This window comes from Idiotropiscis lumnitzeri, chromosome 6 (assembly GCF_059441095.1).
Source record: "Idiotropiscis lumnitzeri isolate Australia: NSW breed Sydney's pygmy pipehorse chromosome 6, RoL_Ilum_1.0, whole genome shotgun sequence".
NCBI lineage: Eukaryota > Metazoa > Chordata > Actinopteri > Syngnathiformes > Syngnathidae > Idiotropiscis > Idiotropiscis lumnitzeri.
In genome coordinates this window covers 15,877,469-15,902,843 of record NC_142396.1, presented here as the reverse complement: position 1 = coordinate 15,902,843, position 25,375 = coordinate 15,877,469, and the positions used below count along the sequence as shown (strand labels likewise).

The following is a 25,375-nucleotide window of genomic DNA, read 5'->3' as shown; positions in this document are numbered from 1 at the left end:
TTTTAAGGGGCAGTGGCCCTTAATAATGGGCAACATTTAGGAATAAACTCCAGTCTACCTAAGTGATGCATTAGGTGTCACTCATCTCTCGCTGTAATGGGCCAGGTTATTTTCTGCTCCATGACAATTCCGTAAGTGTGCATTCACCCGCAAAACCATTTAGCTGAAGTTGTTGCCGACAGACCGTAGCAATTGTAAATCTGAGCTATAATTCAGACCACACCATGTCCTGTTTGTGTATTAATCTGGGAAATGCTAAAAGAATCGGGACAACTGTGCCCAGGATGGAAAAGGAGGCACGTCGGAGACTATAAGAGACACAAATGTGAATGGATGAAGGGTTTGCAAACCAGAAAATGTAAGAGAAAAAGAAAAAAACGAGTCTGAGAAAAATTCAGAGCAAGATAAAAGTTGATGGAGATGAGGGATTAAGGAAAGAGACAAAGCTATTGGAGGAAAACGTATAACCCTATGGATTCAGTGTATGGAACGACAGAATCACAGGGGTGGATAAAGAACAGGATGATAGAGGTGGTAGATTAGGAGAAGGGTCATGGCAGCATGCAGAGAAAAATAGCTGAAGAAGAAAATAGTGAAAGTAGGCAGAGTATTGTGATTATTTGCTAAAATGGGAATGTATAAATGCAGGAGAGTGACAAGCATGGCTGGATTTAAGTTGAGCCTCTGTAGTGAGGTGGAACTGAAACACAGCAAAGCAGAAAAAAAGTATAAAATAAAGAAAAAATAAAGAGAAGAAAGCGAAAGAAAAAAGGGTTTTAGCTGGTTCCTTTTGAACCTTCGAGTGATTTAATTCATTGTAATTACGAGCGGTGCTTGAGTCGTTTCCTCGCCTTCTTCTTTTCCTGGAGTGAAATCTCTGTTTCTGTGACTCATCCCTCATATGGAACTTGAACCTTGCAAATTCTGCCAGGGTTGGCTTTTAATTTGCATACTCCCGATTTCTGCCATGATGTCTCTTTGCAACCACACTAAACCACGACACTGTGTGAGTGAGTCAGTCATCGACTCTTCTGTACTGTAGTCAGTTTGATCTGGAGTTTTCATGCACAGTTTTCCTACTTTCATGTCCAACGTATGTGCAGATTCTTTCTTTGACAACTACTGTTTATAACACAGTATTGTTTAGAATAATTATTTTGGGCATTGTCCTTTGTTATTGGAGGGGCTGAACGGCAATAATATACTTCAGAAATAGATTGTGATGTGAAATAAATACAAATGTGTGTGTCAGACCTCAACAGCCATTTATTATTCAATAACCTCCTGTTTAGTGGCATCAGATGAATATCGCTCGCATCTTGTGAAAGCCTTGTACCTCCCAATTCAGTCACTTTTCCGGAGGCCTCAAAAACAACAAACATGTTCAATCATTAAAATAACATCGTCTAGTAGAGTAGGCCGTTTTCTACACTTTGGATTAGTCAATAATTGGAAAATAAATAAAAATGACAAATAGTATAGTCTTGTGGACTAACCAATATGTCATGTCATTATCCACACCGCTTATCCTTTATAGGGTCGCGGGAGGGTGCTGGAGCCTATTCCAGCTGACTATGGGCGAAAGGCGCATTACACCCTGAACTGGTCGCCAGCCAGTCACAGAGCAGAGACTAACCAATAGTATAGTATAAATATGAAATTGACCAAATACTGACCTTGGTTACACACAAAGCCAAAAGGTGATTTCGATAATGGCATACTAAGCTGTGTTTTCATTATTTGTATTCATTCATTTTTAATTCATCATTTTTAAATACACGTGGAGTAATTTTTGACTTCCAAATGTATACTGGCACCAGTATTAACAGTGTTGTGCTGTTCATGTGGTAATTTGACCGAGATTCCCACGTTTCCGTCGTGTGTAGGCTTGAGCGGCTCCCTGGAGTGCAGCCAGCACTCTGGGGGCCTGACTTAGAGGAATCTCACCCTGGTGGTCGAACCAAGCGTTAAAAAACTTGCTCTCGACTACACACCTCAAAAAATTGGAAATGGAATAGGAGAAAAAAAGACAGGAGGTGTGAAAAACCACACGAAACTACTACTATGTGGTAATTTCAAATGGCACGATTGAGCCAGTGTAGACTTCTGCTTTCAAAATAAACTGTTCTGTGTCCTTGCTTTGCGTTGCTTTTACCAACTGAGCTACAAGACAATTTCTGTTGCGACCACTCACGCTGACTGAATGACGAGACCAAGTGGGTTCATTCCTGAGGGATGGGTTTTGAGTGATGCTTTATAGCTACTGGTGTCACAAAGACACAGTATCCCCTGGCAGTTTACTGGGAAGCTTTTGCATTAAAATTCATAGAAGTAGGATCAAAATGTGGAGCTGTGCTTTCCTTCACATGCACTATTTTCTCGGTGGGTGAAAGTAGTACAGTGATTTACGAATTTACGAGAGCTTTATGCAACAAAGATAAGAAAATTTTTGAATTTTACAAAGTATGTTTCACACCGTGATTTTAATAACTGTTTTTAACACAGAATTTATTTAAGTGCAACAAGTTCTGTCAATCGCCAAACAGCTGCACATTTACCTGAAAAATAGATGTTTCTTTTGTTAGTGCATGTGGTTTATTGTGTACGTTATTTGCTAATATATACTGTAATCTGGTTAAATGGACAAAATATAAGGGGCAGTTGTAGAAAGAAGCACTTCTCCAAAGCTTGGCGTTAGAATGCTGTATTGTATCTGACTCAAACTGGAGCAGAATGAAAAGTCGCAACAAAGACCTGGAAGACTCCTGGAAAATAATGTCTAGAAATTTGGGAAAGCTGAACCTAACTTTGCTTGAGCTTCGAAACACAAATTTATGGCTGAACATTAGTCCCCAGGATTTTTCATATAACTGGCCAGGTTCCAAAGGAGCAACAGAGCCTCAGATCATCACTTTGCCCCGAGCATGTTTAATCGTTTGTATGATGTTGTTTTTCCTAAATGCTGTCTCACATTTATGTCAGACTTATGCTCATCTTCAGAAAACAGGTGAACCCTGATTGACCGTTAGGTGAGCCCAGAGCAACTGTTATGTCATTTTAAGTCGATAAAACTGACGGAATGGCCACCCCCTGAGATAACTAAAATCGTATTTGTTTTGCTGCTTAATTCATATTCCACCAACGCACTATTAATCAGAATGCCATGTTTAGACTAGTGAAGGCACGTAGAAAAAATATTAGTAAAAATGATTTTTGGTTTGGCTTCACCTTTAAGTGTTTTTTTTGATTGAACAGGTCTGGGGGTAATTTCGCTTGAGTGTGGTCAGCCAAAATGAACATGGGTTTCCAGAAATGTGTTTACCACGAGCTAGTTAATGAATTAACGAGAGTGTCGCTTACCGTATTTTCACGAGAAAATGGACAGGACGCCTTAAGAGGCGGAGCGCCCTTTGTGTGGACTGGGTTACAAAATCTGTTGATGTTCTGTGACTTTCATGAGCACATTTCCTGCCAATACGCTGCTTATATAGAGGAAAGGCGAATACGACTGACGACAGCATGCGCTCATTAAAGGGTGACGCGAAAGAAGACGCAAAAGGCATGCCCTCAGTAGGTGCCGATATGTAGAGCTGGTACGAGCATTGTGCAAAACATTGCTTTGGCTGAGGAACTCTAAGAATGGCACGCCCGAAGAGACATCCCTATGAAGCACAGTTTAAACTATCAGTTATGCGGACGGACATGGGAATCGAGCAGTCATGAGAGAATTCAATATCAACGAATCCATGGTTCACAAGTGGAGAAAGCAGGAAGACAAGCTTCGCCAAGTCAAGAACACGAAACTTGACTTTCTGTGGAAATAAGGCGAGGTGGCCCGAGTTGGAAGACCAACTCGAGTAATGGGAGAAGCGTCTCTACAGGCACCTTTCGACAGAGGGCAATAACGCTTGCAAAAGAAATGAAAATCGAACATTTTCAAAGAGGTCCGTTTTGGTACGTTCGTTTCGTCTATTTATCCGGGCAAAGACAACTGCTCTCTTTTGATCTGTGACTCCATGCCGGCCCATCTCAAAGCCGCTGTTAAAAAACAAATGAAGCGAACGAACTCAGAGTTTGCCATCATACCGGGAGCCCTGACAAAGGAACTCCAATCGCTGGACATCAGTGTAAACAGGGCGGTCAAAGTTAAGTTGCCTGCTGCGTGGGAGTGATGGATGACAGATGACAAACACAGCTTTACTAAGAATGGGAGGCAGCTCAAGGTGAGCAATGCTCACATTTTGTGAGTGGATTGTGGAGGTATTGACCAGCCTGTCTGCTTGCACCTTTGTTCGAGCTTTCGCAAAAGCTGGCATCATATCTGACAATGATGAGAAGAAACCTGGCGTGTTTGATGGAGAACTTGCCCAGCTGTTCGATTCGGATGCAGATGAGAACTTTGATGGATTTGTCGATAAGCACTGATCAAAAAATATTATATAAAAAAAATTATGCTACTCGAAGTGTCAGCACACTTTTCTTAAGAAAAAGTATAACTTCTTAAAGCTAAAATCGAAAAATAAAATACAGTATATGCAAAAACACAAGTCCTCTGGGCAATTGCTTTTTAAAGGCTGTATTCTATACAAACTTAGGTTAGTTATTATCCTGATACCGTGCACGTAATTGCATCACCGTCCTTTGCCAAGATTCCGCTGTGTGACTTGATCAGCCTACCCGCATTTTATCACTGCAACTCCCTGAAGCCACAGATGCTGCATTGTCGGAAGCCGCATCATTAATCCAACTGGCCCAAAGTGGAATCACTTGCACAGTGTGCCACACTTTCATGTTTGAATGCTAGATCATCTAGGATTTCCCTGGGAAGACATTGTAATGCAAGGGCTCTCCGAGTCAGCATCCAGCCAGTTTTATAGGTTTCCCTGCTCCAACACACCTGATTGAAATCATCAGATCATCAGCATCCCGTTAGCAATCCCTCATTCGAATTAGGTGCATTTGGAGAGAGGGAAACGTCTGCAAAGTAAAACAGGCTGGGTAGGAGCTCCTGAGGATCGGATTTGCAGACCCCTGCTGTAACGTTACATGGATGTTGCTGAATTTTGCACTCCTGGATATCCGGATAAGCTCCTGAATATATGTACGTCATTTTAAATTCTCAGAGACCAAACGGATGTGTTTTTATATGTGGGACCGTGAGATGAAACTCTGAAAATTGAAATAGCTGTCAATGTTAACATCAACCTTTGCTGCCTACAACTGACCAAATCCAACATTTGCTGTCTGATCCATGAACAGAGGCCCCTGCTCAGACAAAAGGACACAAAAACATTGTGGATGCATAATCAGGCTTGCAGTGATGAAACAAAATAAAATGATGGGCAATAAACTCAAGGCTGTGGGTGAACGGCTCATGACTCCCACAATAGAGGAATGGACCGCATTATTGTGACTGATGGGAGAGACAAATTTTATTAAAACAAACAAAATGATGAAAACTTTGTTAAAAGCATGTTTTTGTGCAAATTATGCAACAAGAAGTTTGCATCCCACAAAAGCACTACAGCCATCCGAATCTATAGATATGAAAAATAAGCAAGGTAGCAGCACATTTCATGTAGCTTATGCGGATGTCACATAAAACAAAACAAGGATGTCTGCACATTGTGCTCAAACTCTTGCTACGTTTTCACCCATTTTTTTCAATTGATGTGATTCAAAATATGAAAACATTTATGGATTAAATTGATTAATCATCATCAACTCACTCAGTTCAACATGAATCCATGCCAGATCAACAACTGACCAACCTACTCAGCTACTACAGCTCTACTTCTTATCACTCGACAGACACATCCCTATCCTGTGTCGCTGAGGGAAGATGTGAGTAGCATAAAGCAACTTGGTGGGTGTTGTTGTGTTGTTTAACTTTGATAAAAGACTCAGGGGCTTCATTCTCTTCCCCCAGCATGACCGGGCCTATTGTTAAAAGAGAGCAATTACATGGTGGAATGGACACTGGGGTCTTGCTCTACTTTGTTACTAGGATGGAGAATAAAGCAGAACAGAAGGCTGGGATTGGATGCTGGAAATGATATTTGAAATATATGCACTTAGTAGTGTTGGGAATCACATGTTAAAACATTTGATGACAGAAGACTTGCTTCTGAACTTTCTTTTTTCAGAGTCCAGATATTCTGGCAGAACCTGCATAGACCTGTTTCTATCATATGTGTTTAGGAAGTTGCTGCGTCGCAGATAAACCTTGATCAGGAACTCATTTTGGCCTGTGGACTTGGATCTTCTGCCTTTACTAGATTTTAATGCTTAAATAAACCTATGCGGTGGTTAGGACACAAGGCAATGTGTGTTGTATTTCAAGTGAGCTCCAAAATTATCATCACAATTATATGTTCTATATAGCCCCACTAGTCTAAACCAGTTATCAACAACTGCCAGGCCGCGGGCCGCGCTGATGAAAGAAAAAAAACCTGGAGTTGACGCATGTCAAGATGCTAATTGCCTCGGTCGCGTTACGCTAATATGAAACCTACAAGCGTAAAAACCACACCACGTATGAAGCCCGCACTGCAAAAGTCTTCTTGACATGGATGTGCAGTATCCTTTATGATAAAGCTCAGTGGACCTTTAAAACTCAACACAGTCTGTTCCAGGAGGCTGTTAAACCTTTGATTTGGTCAAATGAATTTTTCTCACTCCCCTGTTGCAACAATAAAATGTGTAGCGTACCTTTGGTGGATACGGCTTTCCGTGATAAGTTCTCATAACCATTTAATCATCGCCATCTTCCTCTTTGGCTTATCACCACTGATACCCTTGTGAGAGGGCATGCACACTTAAAAAGTCCTAGGAAACATTTTGAAATATACATATTTGGAGGCAATGGAGCATTTGAGGTCAGATGATGCTGATCCGCTTTGTCTCCTCTATCTCACCATTTTTTGGGGAGTGTTTTTGGTTTTTCTTTGACTTTTAAATAATACTCCCTTTGAAATGTTATCTTAAATTCTATGTTGTTCGTCCACTGTGCAGTTCAAGTTTCAAAATGAGCCACCATATATCCTAACAAAAACCTTGAATGTAACACTTATTTTTGCTCCCATTTTTCAAAAATTGAACTCAAAGGTCTAAGACTTTTTCGCTGTATAATAAACTCGCATTTCTTTCAAATGTTATTTCACAAATCTGTCAAATCTGTGGTCATGAGCACCTTTACCAAGATCCATACAACCTCACAGATTAGACAGCAGGATTATTGCACAGGTGTGCCTTGGGCTGCCCACAATAAAAGCATGGTGAATGTCCACTTGAGCTGTTACCCGTGACGTGAATATGAATTGCTCAACCACATCCTATTTAATAGTGTTGTTGTTCATTTCTGACCATGCAGTTTGTGTAATCTTTGCAGTTGATACACACTTCTGAAAATACAGAATTTCCTCAAATTACCTTTAATTGCATGTTATTATTACCGTCATTTCTTGAGTATAACACACCCTCGTGTATTATAGGCAACTTGAAAATCCTGCAACCAATATTAGGTGTTTCCGCACGGATGTTTGTAGCACTGTTCAGGCAACCAAAATATTAATTATGCCCATTCTTTTGCCCAAACCTTTTTTTAATTATTATTTTGAGATAAAATAAATTTTATTTGTTTGAATATTGTTTCCATTTATATCTTTTTTTTTTTCGTTCCCACCCTAAAATAATAATCGTGATTTGAATTATTTTTAAAAATAATTGTGATTAATTTTTTTTTCCAGATTTGAGCAGCCCTAGGCATGCCAGCTACACATGTGGGTCTTGTGGGCTACCTGGCGTCCTTGGGCACCATTTTAGGGGTTTCGTGTCTATTTCTATCCACAAAACCAAAAAGTCGGAATTCTGATTATCTGGTGCCATTGCGAAATGCCAAATTCAGGTTCCAATATTTCCACATGTAGTTAGTGTTACCTTTTCCGTTTTCCTTTAGTTGTCTGTCCCACCATATCTACCTCTTTGCTACTCAGGTTTCCAGATGTGTCTGTGACTCCTGCTTGTCATCTTGCCTGCCGCTTACTTAGTGTGTGTTGCTACCGGCAGCAATTCAATCCCATTGCTGCACATGTGCTAAGACCCGAAATAGATCCGATATCTTATCTAGTGGCCATCTCAGTCACATCTAAGCGTTTTACTCTGTTGGCATCTGGATCAGGCACATCTGAGCTTGATATGCACTGTCAGGCTATCTTCCAGTAACCTTTGAGTCCAAAAGAAAGTTGCCATGGTGACTGTACCCATTAGACATGATAGGACGAGCCAGTTGTCAAAGCCTAAATGATCCTTTGCAACATTTTCTCCTTCATCCATTCCAACCCCGCTCTTCAAATGAAAGTTGTTTTGGGGCATGGGGTGTCCTTAAAAAAAATGAAACCCCCACTCCTCGGATTTGGAACATTTCAACCCCCAACACACATTCCGGTTGCCAACTGCCTTGCTCAAAATTCTGACTGGCCAAACCAGACCTAAACTCTATTGAGCATTTGTGGGGTATCCTCAAACGGAAGGTGGATGACAACTACGTCAAACATCCACCAGCTCCATAGCATTGGAGGAGTAGAAGAATGGTATTTGTTGATTTTGCTTCTACTGGCTTTTTAGGCATATAAGACAGTAGTGATCAAAGCATGTTCAGAATGCATCGTGTGTGTTGTCAAACCTCCAATTGTTGTTAAACCTCTGTGGTTAGGCAACAATTCTATTTAACAATGCATGTGTGGTTCGGCTTCAGATATATGAAAGCCATGTTTTTATTTTCCGAGCAGCTATGCTGCATTTATTGCACATACTGTATAAATGGTCACAATTCTACTAGTAAAATATATGTTGTTTATGCTTTGTATGCTTCAACTTCTCACACACAACAACACCTCCTAAATGCATGTGAGCATGTTCTTTAACATCTTTTGTGGCTCTCCACCCGATGCCAAATTCATCTATTAATCCATTCTATACTCCCCCCACCTTCTATCCTCCGGTCGACCACAATAAGCTTTGACTAAGTGTTATGGTGCTTCCGATTGGAGCAAGCAATGAAGCGAACAAGTTATTACAGGACAGGCAAAATAGAGGTCCCATGAAGCATGACAACCCCCTTTTGCACACATTAAAGTATAAACCAGCAGTCACGATATACTGCATACTCAAGGCATTATCCTACACGAACACACTCTATGAGAAGTAAATCATTATTTCTCTTTCTATAATAATGAAAACAGGCATTTAGTACGTAGCAGGCCACAGCAGCAGAGAGATGAATATTAACTCAGTACTAGAGTAGCGCTGTCACTGAATGATTAACATAAGCAAGGCATTTGTGTGTCCTATGACAGCAATTTTCAGTTAGTCATAGTTAATTTTTCATGAACCTTTTGGTTGATAGTTCATATGACAATTACAACTCATATCAGAGGACATCATGGGTGGTCACATTTAATCCATCCACCAAGTCATTTTTTTAAACCACTTAGGTGATTCAGGAGTCTCGTAGTGGCAGTGGCAGTGTGAATCAAAACGGAGCATTGTTGTTTTTGTAAACGCTTAATTGTTCATACATATATATATATATATATATATTAGACGTAAATGTCAATTCTATTTGCCGGTTAAAATATACCTGTACAATGTTTGTTTCACAAGCCATTCATTTAAGTTGTCACACATGTTTGTTCTGTAAAATATAGCAGATAAACTAAGCACATTTCAAGTGTAATATTGATTTTAGGTGAGCTGAGAGGAGGATGATCCTCAATTGCTGCTATTCTACAAATCATATTGTAATGATATTTTGGAAATGTTATCCACAGTACATTGTGGACATACATTATGAAAGCAATGCACTGATGCACATACGGGATGCAATCATTGGATTGCATAGGAACCATCTGTGTTCTTTTCAATCTTTTTTTTTTTTTTAGTAAATATTACAGTAGGGATTGAGAAAGCTTGGCAAACCATTCATAAACATCGTTCTCGTCCAAATCTCAAAATGGAAATCCAGCAGGTGTTCATTTTCTTGCATCTAAGATTTTAAAATGTTCACTGTTGTTGGAGTTCGAAAAATGTATCTCATTTTAGTTGTGTGCATAAAGCGGACTTAATAGCAATTGTTGATTTCAAGGCTGGGGACTCAAACAGCAACAACAAATGTCACATATTCGTGGGCGAATGTTTTTGTGTATGGAATTAGTTTTTTAGTTAGCAGGATGCAAATTAATAAGGACTCAATGGCCAAAAGGTGAAATCATATTTGCCACCTTCACCCAGAATCTATCCAAATATTCTGTACGATATACTGCATACTCAAGGCATTATCCTACACGAACACACTCTATGAGAAGTAAATCATTATTTCTCTTTCTATAATAATGAAAACAGGCATTTAGTACGTAGCAGGTCACAGCAGCAGAGAGATGAATATTAACTCAGTACTAGAGTAGCGCTGTCACTGAATGATTAACATAAGCAAGGCATTTGTGTGTCCTATGACAGCAATTTTCAGTTAGTCATAGTTAATTTTTCATGAACCTTTTGGTTGATAGTTCATATGACAATTACAACTCATATCAGAGGACATCATGGGTGGTCACATTTAATCCATCCACCAAGTCATTTTTTTAAACCACTTAGGTGATTCAGGAGTCTCGTAGTGGCAGTGGCAGTGTGAATCAAAACGGAGCATTGTTGTTTTTGTAAACGCTTAATTGTTCATACATATATATATATATATATATATTAGACGTAAATGTCAATTCTATTTGCCGGTTAAAATATACCTGTACAATGTTTGTTTCACAAGCCATTCATTTAAGTTGTCACACATGTTTGTTCTGTAAAATATAGCAGATAAACTAAGCACATTTCAAGTGTAATATTGATTTTAGGTGAGCTGAGAGGAGGATGATCCTCAATTGCTGCTATTCTACAAATCATATTGTAATGATATTTTGGAAATGTTATCCACAGTACATTGTGGACATACATTATGAAAGCAATGCACTGATGCACATACGGGATGCAATCATTGGATTGCATAGGAACCATCTGTGTTCTTTTCAATCTTTTTTTTTTTTTTAGTAAATATTACAGTAGGGATTGAGAAAGCTTGGCAAACCATTCATAAACATCGTTCTCGTCCAAATCTCAAAATGGAAATCCAGCAGGTGTTCATTTTCTTGCATCTAAGATTTTAAAATGTTCACTGTTGTTGGAGTTCGAAAAATGTATCTCATTTTAGTTGTGTGCATAAAGCGGACTTAATAGCAATTGTTGATTTCAAGGCTGGGGACTCAAACAGCAACAACAAATGTCACATATTCGTGGGCGAATGTTTTTGTGTATGGAATTAGTTTTTTAGTTAGCAGGATGCAAATTAATAAGGACTCAATGGCCAAAAGGTGAAATCATATTTGCCACCTTCACCCAGAATCTATCCAAATATTCTGTACGATATACTGCATACTCAAGGCATTATCCTACACGAACACACTCTATGAGAAGTAAATCATTATTTCTCTTTCTATAATAATGAAAACAGGCATTTAGTACGTAGCAGGTCACAGCAGCAGAGAGATGAATATTAACTCAGTACTAGAGTAGCGCTGTCACTGAATGATTAACATAAGCAAGGCATTTGTGTGTCCTATGACAGCAATTTTCAGTTAGTCATAGTTAATTTTTCATGAACCTTTTGGTTGATAGTTCATATGACAATTACAACTCATATCAGAGGACATCATGGGTGGTCACATTTAATCCATCCACCAAGTCATTTTTTTAAACCACTTAGGTGATTCAGGAGTCTCGTAGTGGCAGTGGCAGTGTGAATCAAAACGGAGCATTGTTGTTTTTGTAAACGCTTAATTGTTCATACATATATATATATATATATATATTAGACGTAAATGTCAATTCTATTTGCCGGTTAAAATATACCTGTACAATGTTTGTTTCACAAGCCATTCATTTAAGTTGTCACACATGTTTGTTCTGTAAAATATAGCAGATAAACTAAGCACATTTCAAGTGTAATATTGATTTTAGGTGAGCTGAGAGGAGGATGATCCTCAATTGCTGCTATTCTACAAATCATATTGTAATGATATTTTGGAAATGTTATCCACAGTACATTGTGGACATACATTATGAAAGCAATGCACTGATGCACATACGGGATGCAATCATTGGATTGCATAGGAACCATCTGTGTTCTTTTCAATCTTTTTTTTTTTTTTAGTAAATATTACAGTAGGGATTGAGAAAGCTTGGCAAACCATTCATAAACATCGTTCTCGTCCAAATCTCAAAATGGAAATCCAGCAGGTGTTCATTTTCTTGCATCTAAGATTTTAAAATGTTCACTGTTGTTGGAGTTCGAAAAATGTATCTCATTTTAGTTGTGTGCATAAAGCGGACTTAATAGCAATTGTTGATTTCAAGGCTGGGGACTCAAACAGCAACAACAAATGTCACATATTCGTGGGCGAATGTTTTTGTGTATGGAATTAGTTTTTTAGTTAGCAGGATGCAAATTAATAAGGACTCAATGGCCAAAAGGTGAAATCATATTTGCCACCTTCACCCAGAATCTATCCAAATATTCTGTACGTGTTTGTCCTTGGCACGTCCACACGAATTAGCTCTCTACAACTATTAGAAAAAAAAAGAATCATTAACCGTGACCAATGAACAGCTCAAATGCTCAGACTGACGTTACCCAACATCTTGTGTCTTTTGTTGTTTTTAGCCGATTATAGAATACTCCAGATAGTGTGTGTAGCTGCATGATATGGGATATAACTGTTAGTCTAGTATATGGGATGGACTGCAAGCTAATTGCACAATTGAACTATTAGAGCTGTGTGCTTCCAGATGGCGTGGGCTACCCCCCAACTCTTTTTAAAATTGCAGTTTGTACGTGTATAGAAATGTGTGATATGTCTGCCCCCTAGTGGTTCTCTTCTCTTCTCGTCTCTTCTCTTCTTTTTTTCTCCTCTCGTCTCATCTCATACAGGATGTAATATTCTTAGCCTGCCAAGTCGGTCTCTGCTCCTACATCTTATTATATCACACAGAAGCGAACATAACTGCGGCAGCCGAACTGCCAAATGAGCCAGCGGCCCTCCACCTGTAATTAGCATCACACAAAGTGACTGTGCAATGAGGGGACGTGTAGTTGTGACATACTTCTATCAGCCGTTGACAGACTCGGATTAGCAAAGCCTGGAAAACTGGAGCCGAGGGATGAAAACTAATTTCGCCCTTCACATTGGAGTCCTTTTAAAGGAAGGGTTTCATTAAAGTGAAATCGGTCTTCAGCGTGCTGGAGGAATATGCTAAAAGTAGTGGATATTTCCATATGCACTTTTTCTGAGGTGGTTTGAGTGTGGCAATTAAAAGTATGTATATGAAGTTTATTATTATCCCAAATTTATTTAATTAAATTTTGCTCTCTCGTTCATTTTAATTGCGTGCAACCTGGCAATTGTTGGCTTGCATGCGTGGATACGTACTTTAGCAAATGTGGATAAAAGAACACACCTCAAATTTAACTTCAGCAGCTTGGTAACTGTTTGTTGTAATCTTTACATTTTAGCGGAAACATGTTTGTCCTTCACTGACATCTGCCTCCACAAGTTTTTAATGTTTTTACATAAAAGTCAGCGTTGACTTTGCCAGCAAGGAAATTCACAAGCCAGGGACATACAAGTGGGGAAATGTTGACTTGAAATCTTTAAAAGGCATTTTCTAAGTTAATTTAACAATATTGATTATCCAAAATATTTTTGGAACAATTATTAGTAATTTGGGATTATTGCTATTTTTTTTTAAGACCAGTTTCTGTCTATAAAACAGTAAGTATACTGTCTGGGGACTGGAGTCAATAGAATAAATGCTGCTGATTTGACTTCACTTGTCATTTGAACATACAACTGGTTTAATTTTTCACATATTACAGAATGAATGGATGAGGAAAACATGCAGGATAGGAGCCAGGATTTGGACACCCCTGAATTAGATGTTGAAGCCAAACCTGAGACTGCAGTAGGGGGGGGATCAAATGTGTGGACATGTTACTGAAAAAGGTTATTTTTCACCTGTTAGACATCTGGTCCACATCTGTTTCTCCTTCTATACGATATATCCCCAGGATACCTACAGGCAAGGAAGTTGCAATAGCGGTCGGCGAAATGCCAGGATTGTGGTGGGATATGAGGACAGGACCAGCAGCGGAAAGGAGGAAAGTAAATTGATACATTCGGTGATTTTACAGTCTATACACAATTTAGCCGCAGCATCATCTAGCCTGAGGATGGGCAAAGCAATCTGCATCTCATCTCAATTACTATACAGTAAATTGCCAACAGGAGGGAAATAAAGTGGAAAAAGAAGGTGAGGCTGGGAGAGAGAGAGAGAGAGAGACAGGCAATACATGAAGCGACAACACGGCAAACAAAAAGAACCGGGATTGGTGGACAGGAGGCGACCAGGACAGTGAAGTCTTAAGAGATTTGGAAAATATCTCACTGGGGTAATTCAAGTGGCTGCACCTCCCACCCCCCAGCCACGCTCCACTTATGAAAACTTAATGTATAGACAGTATCCACTGAGAAAGAGTATGAGAGCTGCCATGGTAGATGTTTTGAAACATTTATAGAAGTGGAAAAAAAAATGCATAATACTCCCATTGATCCCATCAACTTCATCAGATGCACAATCATTTTTGATTCCATAATTACTCCTAAAGGTCTGCAATATGTGTTCATCTGAGTAAATGTACATATTTTGCAGATGTAGAGTAGAATCATTTCAATTTTACAACTTGCATAATGTGTTGGCATCGTGCCGTAAGCACTTTTGGGGCCTGGTTCATCGTCACCTCACACTATTGTCATCATTGTGTCTATGCCCGCTTTTGGTGGGAATACTGCTGCCGTATCTGTGGACAACAGCCTGAAGCTTTTCATGTCCATTTGTGAGGATTTGAAAGGCTCTGCAGAACCGCACGGTCCAACTTTGATCATGACAGCTTTGCATTTAATGCATTTGGTCCAAAATAAGCACGGTGAGACTCGCTGGTAGGGAATGTTGCATTTCATGTTACCATGTGCTCACCTCTCACAAAGGTTTATGTGATGAAAGCCAGTCTGCACGGCACGCTTTGTGCGCTACAATGTATGTTTTGTTTTATGATCACTGACTTCTTTGTGAAAAACGCCAAGGCGCACAAATATCAACCGATCCTCCAAAATTAAAATAAGAGCAAGTTACGATTTTCTCTTTGACATATATTAAACAGTATCTGCTTGCGCGCCATGTGAACGACTTATATATGTGTCACAAATATTGTATTTTAGATGGTTTAGATTTAAAGCAACACGGACAACAGTAGGGTTTTTTGTATGCTTTTATGCCTGGTCTACCCTGATTTAATTTTTGGCATGAGAAATTGAGTTGGGCCCCGACAGTGTAGTTCATAGTCCATTCACCACATAAAAAATTATGTTTGCAACTGCAATCTAGGTACCAGATTAGCTATTCGATTTTTTCCTCTTCCTTTTTTAAATAATTTATGACATTCTGGATTCCCTTTGGCACGTGGAGCCGCTTACAGGTCAGTCTTGTCAGTTCTGTAAAGAGTTTGAGGGAGAAGAGAAATACAGTAGTGCCTGAGGTTATGAGTTGAATTTATTCCTTCATCACACTCATAACTCAACATACTTTTACCTCAAATAATCTTTCCCCATTGAAATTGATGGCAAAGTCATTAGGCCTCCCAATATAACTCACAATTTGTAATGCGTTTTCAATTAGAAAATTGCATTCTATACTATATATACTTTATTATATTAAACTTTATAGAAGTAATTAATTCTAATTAAAATATCTCTTCAATGCACAATGTGCTCTACACAGACATAGATCTCGCCACCTTGGGGGCCACCATGTGACCACTAAAAACACCAAAGAGCATCATTCAATCCAGAAATCTTTTATTTTAAAGAACAGAAGTGCACAGTCATGTAAGTGCAATAAACGTAACAAACGCAGTTAAAATATGCAACATTTTCTGAATGGCAACACACAAGCAAAAAATAAAAAACAAAATCAATAAAAATGGTTTGTGGTCCTCTGTTCCTGTTCACCGGAGGCTGATTTTTATTATTTTTTTAAATACTTACTTACTATGATCAGATTTATGTTGCAAAAACACAAGCGGCAAGCTATATTATATTATATTATATTATATTATATTATATTATATTATATTATATTATATTATATTATATTATATTATATTATATTATATTATATTGTATTATATTATATTATATTATATTATATATGTTATTTTTTTAAAATGTTTAATTACTGTTGTAAACTTTAAGGAGATATTTATTTGTGAATGTTTAAATTGTTAAAACTGCTGAGCCCGGGAACGCCGTGCACATTTTGTCAGAGTTTCAAATCAAAGTTGTCCATTTTCTAAGATCAAATAAAAAAATTGTGCTTGAAGTGAAGGCTGCCTTAGTTTCATTTTTTGTTTTTTTTATCTTTTCCTTTTTCCTCATCACCTGTGTGATTTGCACCCGCCTTTCAAGTCTGCAGTTAGTACGCTGATTAAGCCCACATATTGTTAAGGGTGCAGCATTATGAGTTCCCTTTGAGTGTGTTTGTCTGCACTCCCAGAGGACTGCAGTGACATGTGATAGACAGACTGGGTAATGGTGGTGGGGTGTCTCTGCATTTCTGCTTTTTTAAACCAGGTAATTATGGAAATTGGTCTCCACTAAAAGTCCAATCCGCAATTAATTGGTAGCATGAAGTACTGGCCCATTTTAAATCACAAGGGAGGGTGAGAGGGGTCTTATTTTATTGTCTGCTGCCTAGTTCAGGAAGCGGGCGTGTGGAGCATCTGAATTGGATTAGATTTAATTAAGGCAGGCTCCTTCTAACTACACACTGGTACATGAATAGGTGGCATGCCTCGCTGCTCGTTGTTGGGAATTCAACAGTATGTGTGCAGTGTGCACACACATAAATGCACATACATTTCAAACGCCTTCCGGGCCTTCAAGGGAGACGGAGAAAACATGCAACAAAGAACCTGAAAGAATCAAAAACAAGATGAAAAAGCCTTTCTATGACGGATGCATAATAACTGTTTTCACTTCTTTCTTCTCCAAACCGATATTGAGAACGACTAACTTTGTTTTTATTTCCTACAAATACATATGTTGTTGCCATCTTAAAAGAAAAACAAATCAGTCCTGCTTTCTACTATTGTAGCAGGCTCAGAAGATGACAAAAAAATGGTCGGTTACAATGTTAGTGTATTTGAGGTGACCTTCAATATTGGTCTAATTTTGCTGATATAAGTGACGTTATTTTTTTCCCCAATATCAGTCCGATAATTAGCGGTCTGATAGTCATCCTGCATTCCTACTTTCTATGAATAGCTTCTTCTAACCCTTTTGTAAAAGATTTCTCGAAAGGTAAAACAAGGGGAACAGGCTGCCTGTAGCTTTATCCACTCTTCTAACTTGTGCAAAAGAACTACTATGTATTAATATTAAATATCTAGTCTGTCACACATTGTAACTCAAATATAATGCATACAAGCAAACATCTTGCATGGATGTTTTAGTTGCTTTTCAGACCTTGAAATCACAAGAAGTAGTACCAACTCCGCTAAAATTCTCAGAGGCCCTGTAAGTTTATGAGAGGTGCCAAACATGATACCCCTCAAGTGCTAGTATTCGCCGAATGCTTCAAAACACTCCAAAGGGTTTCCTTTTTCCCAGCTTTAAGCCTCCCGGATGAAAGCATTGACTCGCTATAGCAACGGAAAGGTATCTTGTACTGGTCATTTCCTGTCAAGCTCTTTTGGCAACATCCACAAACTGTTTCCCTGGTTGCTAGGCAACACAGACCACACAAAGTCACACTATTCAGGCAGCGAAGCATTACTTTCCAACATAGACCTGAAAAAGTATTTCATTGTGTCTTTTCAACTTTTTATGAGGGACCCAAAGGTTTGCTGTTTATAACCTGAGCCTGAGGCACTTGTGTAATTTGAAATAAAATAGCAACCGGTAATATAAAATACTCCCTCCTCATTAGCACTTGTAGCCTGCAGTGCCTTCATAAATTGGACCTAGTCCCTCACTCCCTTGCTTTTACAATTGCATTGTACGATCTGCCATTACCAAGCTGAAATTTGATTTACGCACGCTTTGCCCTGATACAAGTGGTCACACTGTCTTTCGTACTGCGTTTGTAGAATAATAAGATGCCATGCTTCCTGGCCTTCTAGCAGCCATTCCTTTTGTTTCTTTCAGCAGCACAGTCTTTTATTTCGATGTGAGGTTTCCTGAACTTCAGTAGTTTATGGAAACCCTGTTCGGGCAATTAAACTGTAACCTCGTTACTTGATCCACTGTTACCCTTTCTTATCTGCAACGGCAAAAACATGGATCATGTTTCATTCGAGGTTGCTCACATCACTTAGCCTTCTGCCCTTTTTCGCTCTCTATGATAATGAATGGGGGTTTAAAAATATAACCTGGGTCACCCGGGAGTGCAGCCTTGGGTTTCTTGGACTGATTTTACACTTGTGATAAAATGCTGGCGTCTGACTCCTTCGGATTACCTTTAGTCCATTTTCAAATGAAGACTGTTCAGAGCTTTGGGTCTACTGCTCCCAAGTGCCTCTTGCGTCCAGTCGACATCACTTTCCCTTATCACACCATACGTAGGTCTCCTCATTCTTACACCATTCTCCTTCGCGGTAAGGGACTCCTTACCACGTCATGATTTCCGACCACCTTCATCCATATTTCTTCCTCATATCCACCTTCACTTGACGCTTTGCCTTTTCCCTTGCAGAAGCTCCCGGGCAGGACTTTGTGACGTTGGACTACCATCTACGTTACTACCCCAGCATCACCTACGCCGTCATCGGGAGTGCCATCATCTTCGTGTTGGTTGTCGCATTGCTGGCCTTGGTGCTTCATCACCAGAGGAAGAGGAGTGTTCTGCTTCCCACTGGCGTAAGAGGAGCCTCTCACCACCACCAACCGTTGCTGCTGTCCCGCTTGGTCATCTTGGATCACGGCCACCTACATCCTGGCGATCCGGGGCTCTCTCCTGGCTCGCCCTCTGCAGTTGACCAGTATAGCTCATCTCCTCAGATGCTCCAAATCCTGTCTGATACTCTGTGTCCGACTTCCCAACCAGTGGAGACGCCGCCATCATATTCTCAGGCCGTCATGGATGTCAGGTAAAAAAAAAAAAATCCTAGGTAACATTTAATTATTTGATTACCCTTTAATATGAGATCAATCAAATGAACTAGTCAATATAAAGATTAAATAAAGCCCTTTTTGAATATGATTTGCTAAGTAGGGTTGGGCGATATGGCTGAAAAAGGTATCACATAAGTATTCATGTTAGTCACTATTACATCACCATCGACCAACCGTCGTAGGACTGCTTTATCTTTTTGAAGGCATCATTATTGACATATTCCATTCATGTTTTGCTTGCCTGATTGAGACTCGGCTGCAATGCTGAGTGTCGGACATGGCTAAACATTGGCGCTATAACGCGTCCAAGACACTCCTTACTCCTTTACTGCTAGACTATGTATCCAATCCGAGAAGTTTAATTGGGTTTGTAAGCACAATATAATATTGCAAGAGTTGTACTGAGTCTATTTGAACAAAGGTACGACATACCCTTGTTCCACGTGCTACATTCCTATTTTTGTTTTTGGAGTTGGTTGTGTTATAGGTCCGTACCTGCCACTTGCTCAATGCCGGGGACGGCTTTTGCTTCCTGATTTTAAGCATTTTATCCTCGGCATTAGCATTTTCTATTGAGATCAATCATGTGTCTTGTACAGCACTAGTATACTGTTTTGTTTTGGGTTTTTCTTTTGTTTTTCAAACTGCAATGCAGACTCAAGCACCTTAAATGTACTTGTTATTGACAGTTTACATTTCCAATAACGAATACCACACGCAACTGTTTCTAATAACTGGTCAGCTGAGTTTCAAGCATGCCCACTTCCACTTCTTCGTATAATTTAAAAAGAGACAAGACATGACAAAAATCAACATGCCCTGTTTACGTCTTGCAAAAAAATATATATATATCTATATATGGTTTTCTGCAATGTTGCAAAAATAATAAGTCCATATGTGCTTTTCTTGGTTGACAGGTAATTGACATTCTGTTTGAGTGTTTCACTGTGTGCAGTGCAGTCTCGCTGCATATTTTTTGTGCTCTTTCTTTAATGCCTGAATATGCCGCCCATACGCCATGGTAATTCAAAGGCTTCTGACGAACAGCCGAAACGTTTAAAGAAGGTTATGAGGCCCCAGGAGAACCTCCTGGATTTGGATAAGGAAAATGTTGCACTTCACTATCCCGCCAATATGACATGAATGAGAGTACTGTATGGATGTCTATACCATTCTGCAGAGACATCAACATTACCATGGAGACGTATAAATCATTCTTTGTCTTCATGAAAAAAGCAGCTACTTTTTTTTTTTAAGCCCGTTAGGAAAGTCACGTCCAATTACGCAGTTCCTCCCGAAGGCCCTAACAGAGAAGTGGAGGAGATTTAATTCCGCTGTTTTGCTGTGCAGATAGCTTCATCGCCATTCATCAGATAGTACAGTGCTGCTAATTCATCATCATCATCGTCATCGTGATCATCATGTTATGTCAAACGTCTCCTCATTACAGTACTGCAATAAAGTTGAAAGCTTTTTTGCCATGCACTTACTAAATTGTATGGGAAGGGTGAGTTGCAAGCCATTCATTTTTAAGGGTTAAGCAAGGTTGTAAGATGTTTGACTTTAAAATGACAAAGTGTTTGAGGAGTCATAATTTATATATCTATGGTTTGAACTATTACAGTTTTTCTCAGTCACTTTGGTACAGTTCTCAGATCAGAATTTAAATTTATTTCTCAAAACAATTGCTACAAATAACAGAATGCTCTCATATGTAATTATCCGTCATTGAACATGTCATTGTCATCAGAAGAAGTCTTTGTCATTATGTATGGATACGTCAGTCAGATTGCCTCGTCATGTTGTCAATATAACAGGTGTACTCTGGAGGGATGTTGTGGTGTAAACATACACTTTGAATTTTTATGACGTGACAATTGACGACTACTAAGTGAAAGTTATACCTTTGTGTATGTGAATGATTGATTACAAGAAAGTGGACACTATTCACTTTTCGCTTTTCCTGTTTGCACCGTGATTTGTTGAAAAGAAAATAATTGTGATGCAGAAAGAATAGACAGAACTGCATAGCACAATCAAAGTGGAAAATCTCCTAAGGGAAAATTGTACATGCTGCATTATAAGAATTATAGTCGTCTTCCTACTTCCTTTGAGCCACAAATTCTCATCCGCATCGCAACAATTATCTTCACTTTCCATGAGCTGTTTGAGAAAATTGTTTGATCTAATGCTTCGCACATTTTCCTTTGTTGGAAAAAGTCAACTTGAGCCTGGGTAAAAAGTCTAAAGGCAATATATAGAAATATGCTTGACATATTATGATAACTTGTTCAAGCATTTTGCATGTAAATACACAAACTAGTGCCAAAATGTGGCGTGTGACAATTCCAAAAACTCATTATACAGCAATGCATTTTAATCAACATGACTTGGTAATGTCAGAAACAGCAGAAAATTGGATATAATCGTTTGCATGAGCATGCAAAAGCATTTGCAACTTGTTTCTAAGAAATAAGAAGCTGCTTTTTTGATGCGCACAAGTGACACGATTGAACAGTAATGTAATGTAGGCAATTATAAAGATTTGGGGGGGGGTCAGAAATTGCTCTGAGTTTTTCGCTATTCAAGTTAGGGTTCACTCAATATTACTGCACTTCAGTCTCTCTCCGTCCGTAATACTGTAGTAGATATTGTCAAACTATATATATTTTCATTTCTCATATTTCTCCAAAATACAAATGCATTTCCACTGAAGACATAATTTGGGCATTTCATCTTGTCACATAGCAATTGTTCCTCTTTATGACTTGTCCTTACGCTCGCCATGTTATTTGTTTTCCTCCAGTCGGCCTCCCTGGTTCGATCTACCACCTCCTCCTTACCTCCCAGATGGGGAAGAAGCTTCTGACGGTGACTTGCCCAATTACGAGAGCCCTTCTCCATCACCCAACCTCAGAACTATGACCTCAAACAGTCAGTCCAGGTCAAATTCTAGACAGATGGCGGATCAGCTCGAGCGCCTCTCTCACTGACTCACAGTTAGCTTCTGCCGGACTGCACAAAGCGACACATTCCACAACGCAGACCTGCTGAGAACACACCTTCAATACACTGAACAACTCCATGAGAAGTCAACATTCAACTTAGTTTGGTGTCTTGGCGCCCCCTAGTGGACGTTTCTTTTTTTGCAGAGCTACATGTAGTATGCTTCATTTCAGAATGAGTCCCGAGTTCATTTCATGTGAATTGATTCCAAATTATAAGGTACTAGCTATGTTCTTAACCAATTTCCACTGCCTTAGAGACTTATCTCAAGTGAGTGTGTTAAAAGTGTCAATAAGATTTTTTTCACTGTGTAACTGTAAATAATGCAGTCCAACGAGGCAACTCTTTTTGAGGTTCTACATCCGAAAGCCGCTTGCAACCCTTTTGAATCTAATCTATTGCCTTCAAGGTATTTCCTCCTTCTGTGACATCACAATGAGAGGTGTATGTAAAGGAGTTTGAGGAAATATTCCAGATCCTTGCTATCAAGCATCAGGTCCATGTACTGGTATGCTCCTTGTTGTCACTAGTCAGATGATTCGGCACAATCAAAAGGCTTTATGGAAAGCTGTTAAAGCATTTAATCAGCATTCGTGATATCCAGTTTAAGGTCAATCAATTAGTAAACTCTTTGTCATCTGTAGTACTGTACAAGTGAGACAAAACTGTGCACTAGTTGACAACTGCTTGCTACTAATATGAGACATATTGTATGATTCTACTTCACATCAGCACTTCATTAAATTCATTCATTTTAATATGTAGTTGTCCTGCAAGTAAGCCAGTTGTCCCACTAGCGAGGAAAAATGGCAATTTGATGTCCTACTACGAGCTGAATAGTCTTACTAGTGATCACAGCGGATGTACTAGTACATATCCCTACAGCTGGATGTCAAGTAAATCGAATAAATGCTCAAAGCGGCTTTCCGTTGACGATGGGCCCTTCCAAGCGCAGTATCTTTCCCTAGGAACTAGGGACATTTTCAGGACGATTTTGTTTTGAGAACCTCACTCAAATAAGCTCTTTCCTCCTTCTTTGTGACAGCATATTGGAATGTTTTTTTTTTCCAAGACTGAGGAACGGGACACAAAGAGTCTTGGGATATATTGGTAGCTGTGAAGGATGGGCGTCAAGTGTCCTCCAACAAATGGAAAAAGACAGTCAGCCATCAAATGCCGCTCCGAATCGGTACATAGTGTCAGCAAGACGTGGAAGTGTTGTTATTTTCCTCGGGGGAAACACACTTTTGTGGCACCGCCGTCAAAGTCGCCTTTGTATTATTGTACCTGTAAGCGAGTTTTGTGTGTCTGGGGTGTGTGTGTGTGTGTGTGATTTAAACATTAAGTGTGTCCAATGGAAGCGTAAAAACCTCTGATATATTTAACACCTACTATTCAATAGTGAATTTTTAGATATCTGTATTGTTGCCTTATTTGGATGAGTTAATACAATAAGCAATATTTCAACTTGACTTTACGCGTTGGAAAAGTGCTTGTATAAAATGTGCTTGTAATATACAAAAGCAGCTAACTCATAGTTTCTCATAGTTGTGGTTATAATGTTGTACAAAAGAATGCGTTTCATGCCAACTGATTTTATATTTCAACTGCATTGTTTGGAGCAACTATTTGCAGGAGGTTTGTTTAAAAGCAGTACTTAGTTTTTTTCATATTTGTGAATAGCTTGTTTTATTGCTAATGTACAGTACATGAAGCGGACCAATTACATTTAATGAAATATTAAAAATACACTCAAACTACTCTACATCTACCTTTAAGCATTCCTCCGCTAAAATAAAACAACAGTAAAAACACTTGTATGTTTAAGTTGTATTTTACAACTACATGTAGTAATTTTACCACAGCTAAATAATTTTGATGGCACTCTGGCTTGGAAAAGGGAGAATGGTGGCTGTGTACCCGATCATATGGTTCCGTGTTCTATATTGGCTATATTATATAACATCTCATATATATATATATATATATATATATATATATATATATATATATATATATATATACAACTGTTTTTTGTAAGTATTTTGTCACATGAACTTTTTGCTTTGACCCTATGCATAATCATAAGAAAAACTGCAATATTTTCTTTGTAATACAATGCATATTGATATAATAAGTAAAGAAAAATGAACCAAGGTACAAGTTATGAATTAGAAGATGTTTCCACACCAAACGAACAAGCGTGTCACTATGCTGTATGTGCACTTTTTTATGGAATAAATTGAAAGATGGCACTCTGCAACTGGAAGCATTCCTCAGGACACGATTATGTTATATTGCAGTCCCCTAAATTGTGTCATAAAGTGTTATTCTTTTTGCATCCTGTAGATTCAAATAATGTACAATTGTAATCTTTGGAATATAAATACATTTTTCCAAAATAAAGGTTTCAGTTGTTTTTTTGTTTGTTTGTTTGTTTTTAATGGAAGCAATTTATTTGACGTTTGTTAGTTGTATGCTCATCCACAAGATGTCGCTCTTGTTCGTGAATTAAAAGCTTTGAAGTCTCAGTTCTTTTTCTCAAATGGGGAACCTGTATCATTCATCTGAACTCGCTTGTCTTACTTTTTTGTTTTGTTTTTAGGGAAAACACTGTTGTAACCCATATGCAATTGATTCATGATCCGTATGTGCCCCCTCATGACCAACTATCTACACCTTAAAACCCCCAACTTCACGGGAACATGAATTACTTATCAATTCCTTCCCCCTTAATGATTCAAATGTCCACCCCGCAATTCTTTTGTGTTTGACTCAGATCACTTGAGATATCATCAGCATGCCAGCACAAATCGTCTCGTCATTCTGCCAGTATTGCACCTTATCATTTCTTATCAAGCCACCCTCATTCATGCAGCTCGCAATTACTTTTCCACCACCACACCTCCCTCAATTCTTTTTAGATGGTCTTCAACTCTGCTGCAAGAGGCCCATATTTGCTCAGCTCCAGCCCTTAACTACACAGACTTTAATTAAAAGCCCGCGGGCCACTTGGCCATGTCTCTCTCTCTTGTGCT

The 25,375-nt window shown here is 38.9% G+C and overlaps 1 protein-coding gene across 4 annotated transcripts in view; it reads left to right on the top strand.

The window, feature by feature from the left end:
* ldlrad3 (low density lipoprotein receptor class A domain containing 3) overlaps positions 1 to 24,743 on the top strand; it is a 93,104-nt gene extending 68,361 nt beyond the window's left edge. For all 4 annotated transcript variants that reach the window (XM_088298661.1, XM_088298662.1, XM_088298660.1 and 1 more), the window contains 2 exons: positions 18,913 to 19,306; positions 22,138 to 24,743. In XM_088298661.1, the coding sequence (XP_088154787.1) occupies positions 18,913 to 19,306; positions 22,138 to 22,324 (581 nt within the window). In that variant the 3' untranslated portion in view covers positions 22,325 to 24,743. The remainder of the gene's footprint in view (positions 1 to 18,912; positions 19,307 to 22,137) is intronic.
* The last annotated feature ends 632 nt before the right edge of the window (positions 24,744 to 25,375 follow it).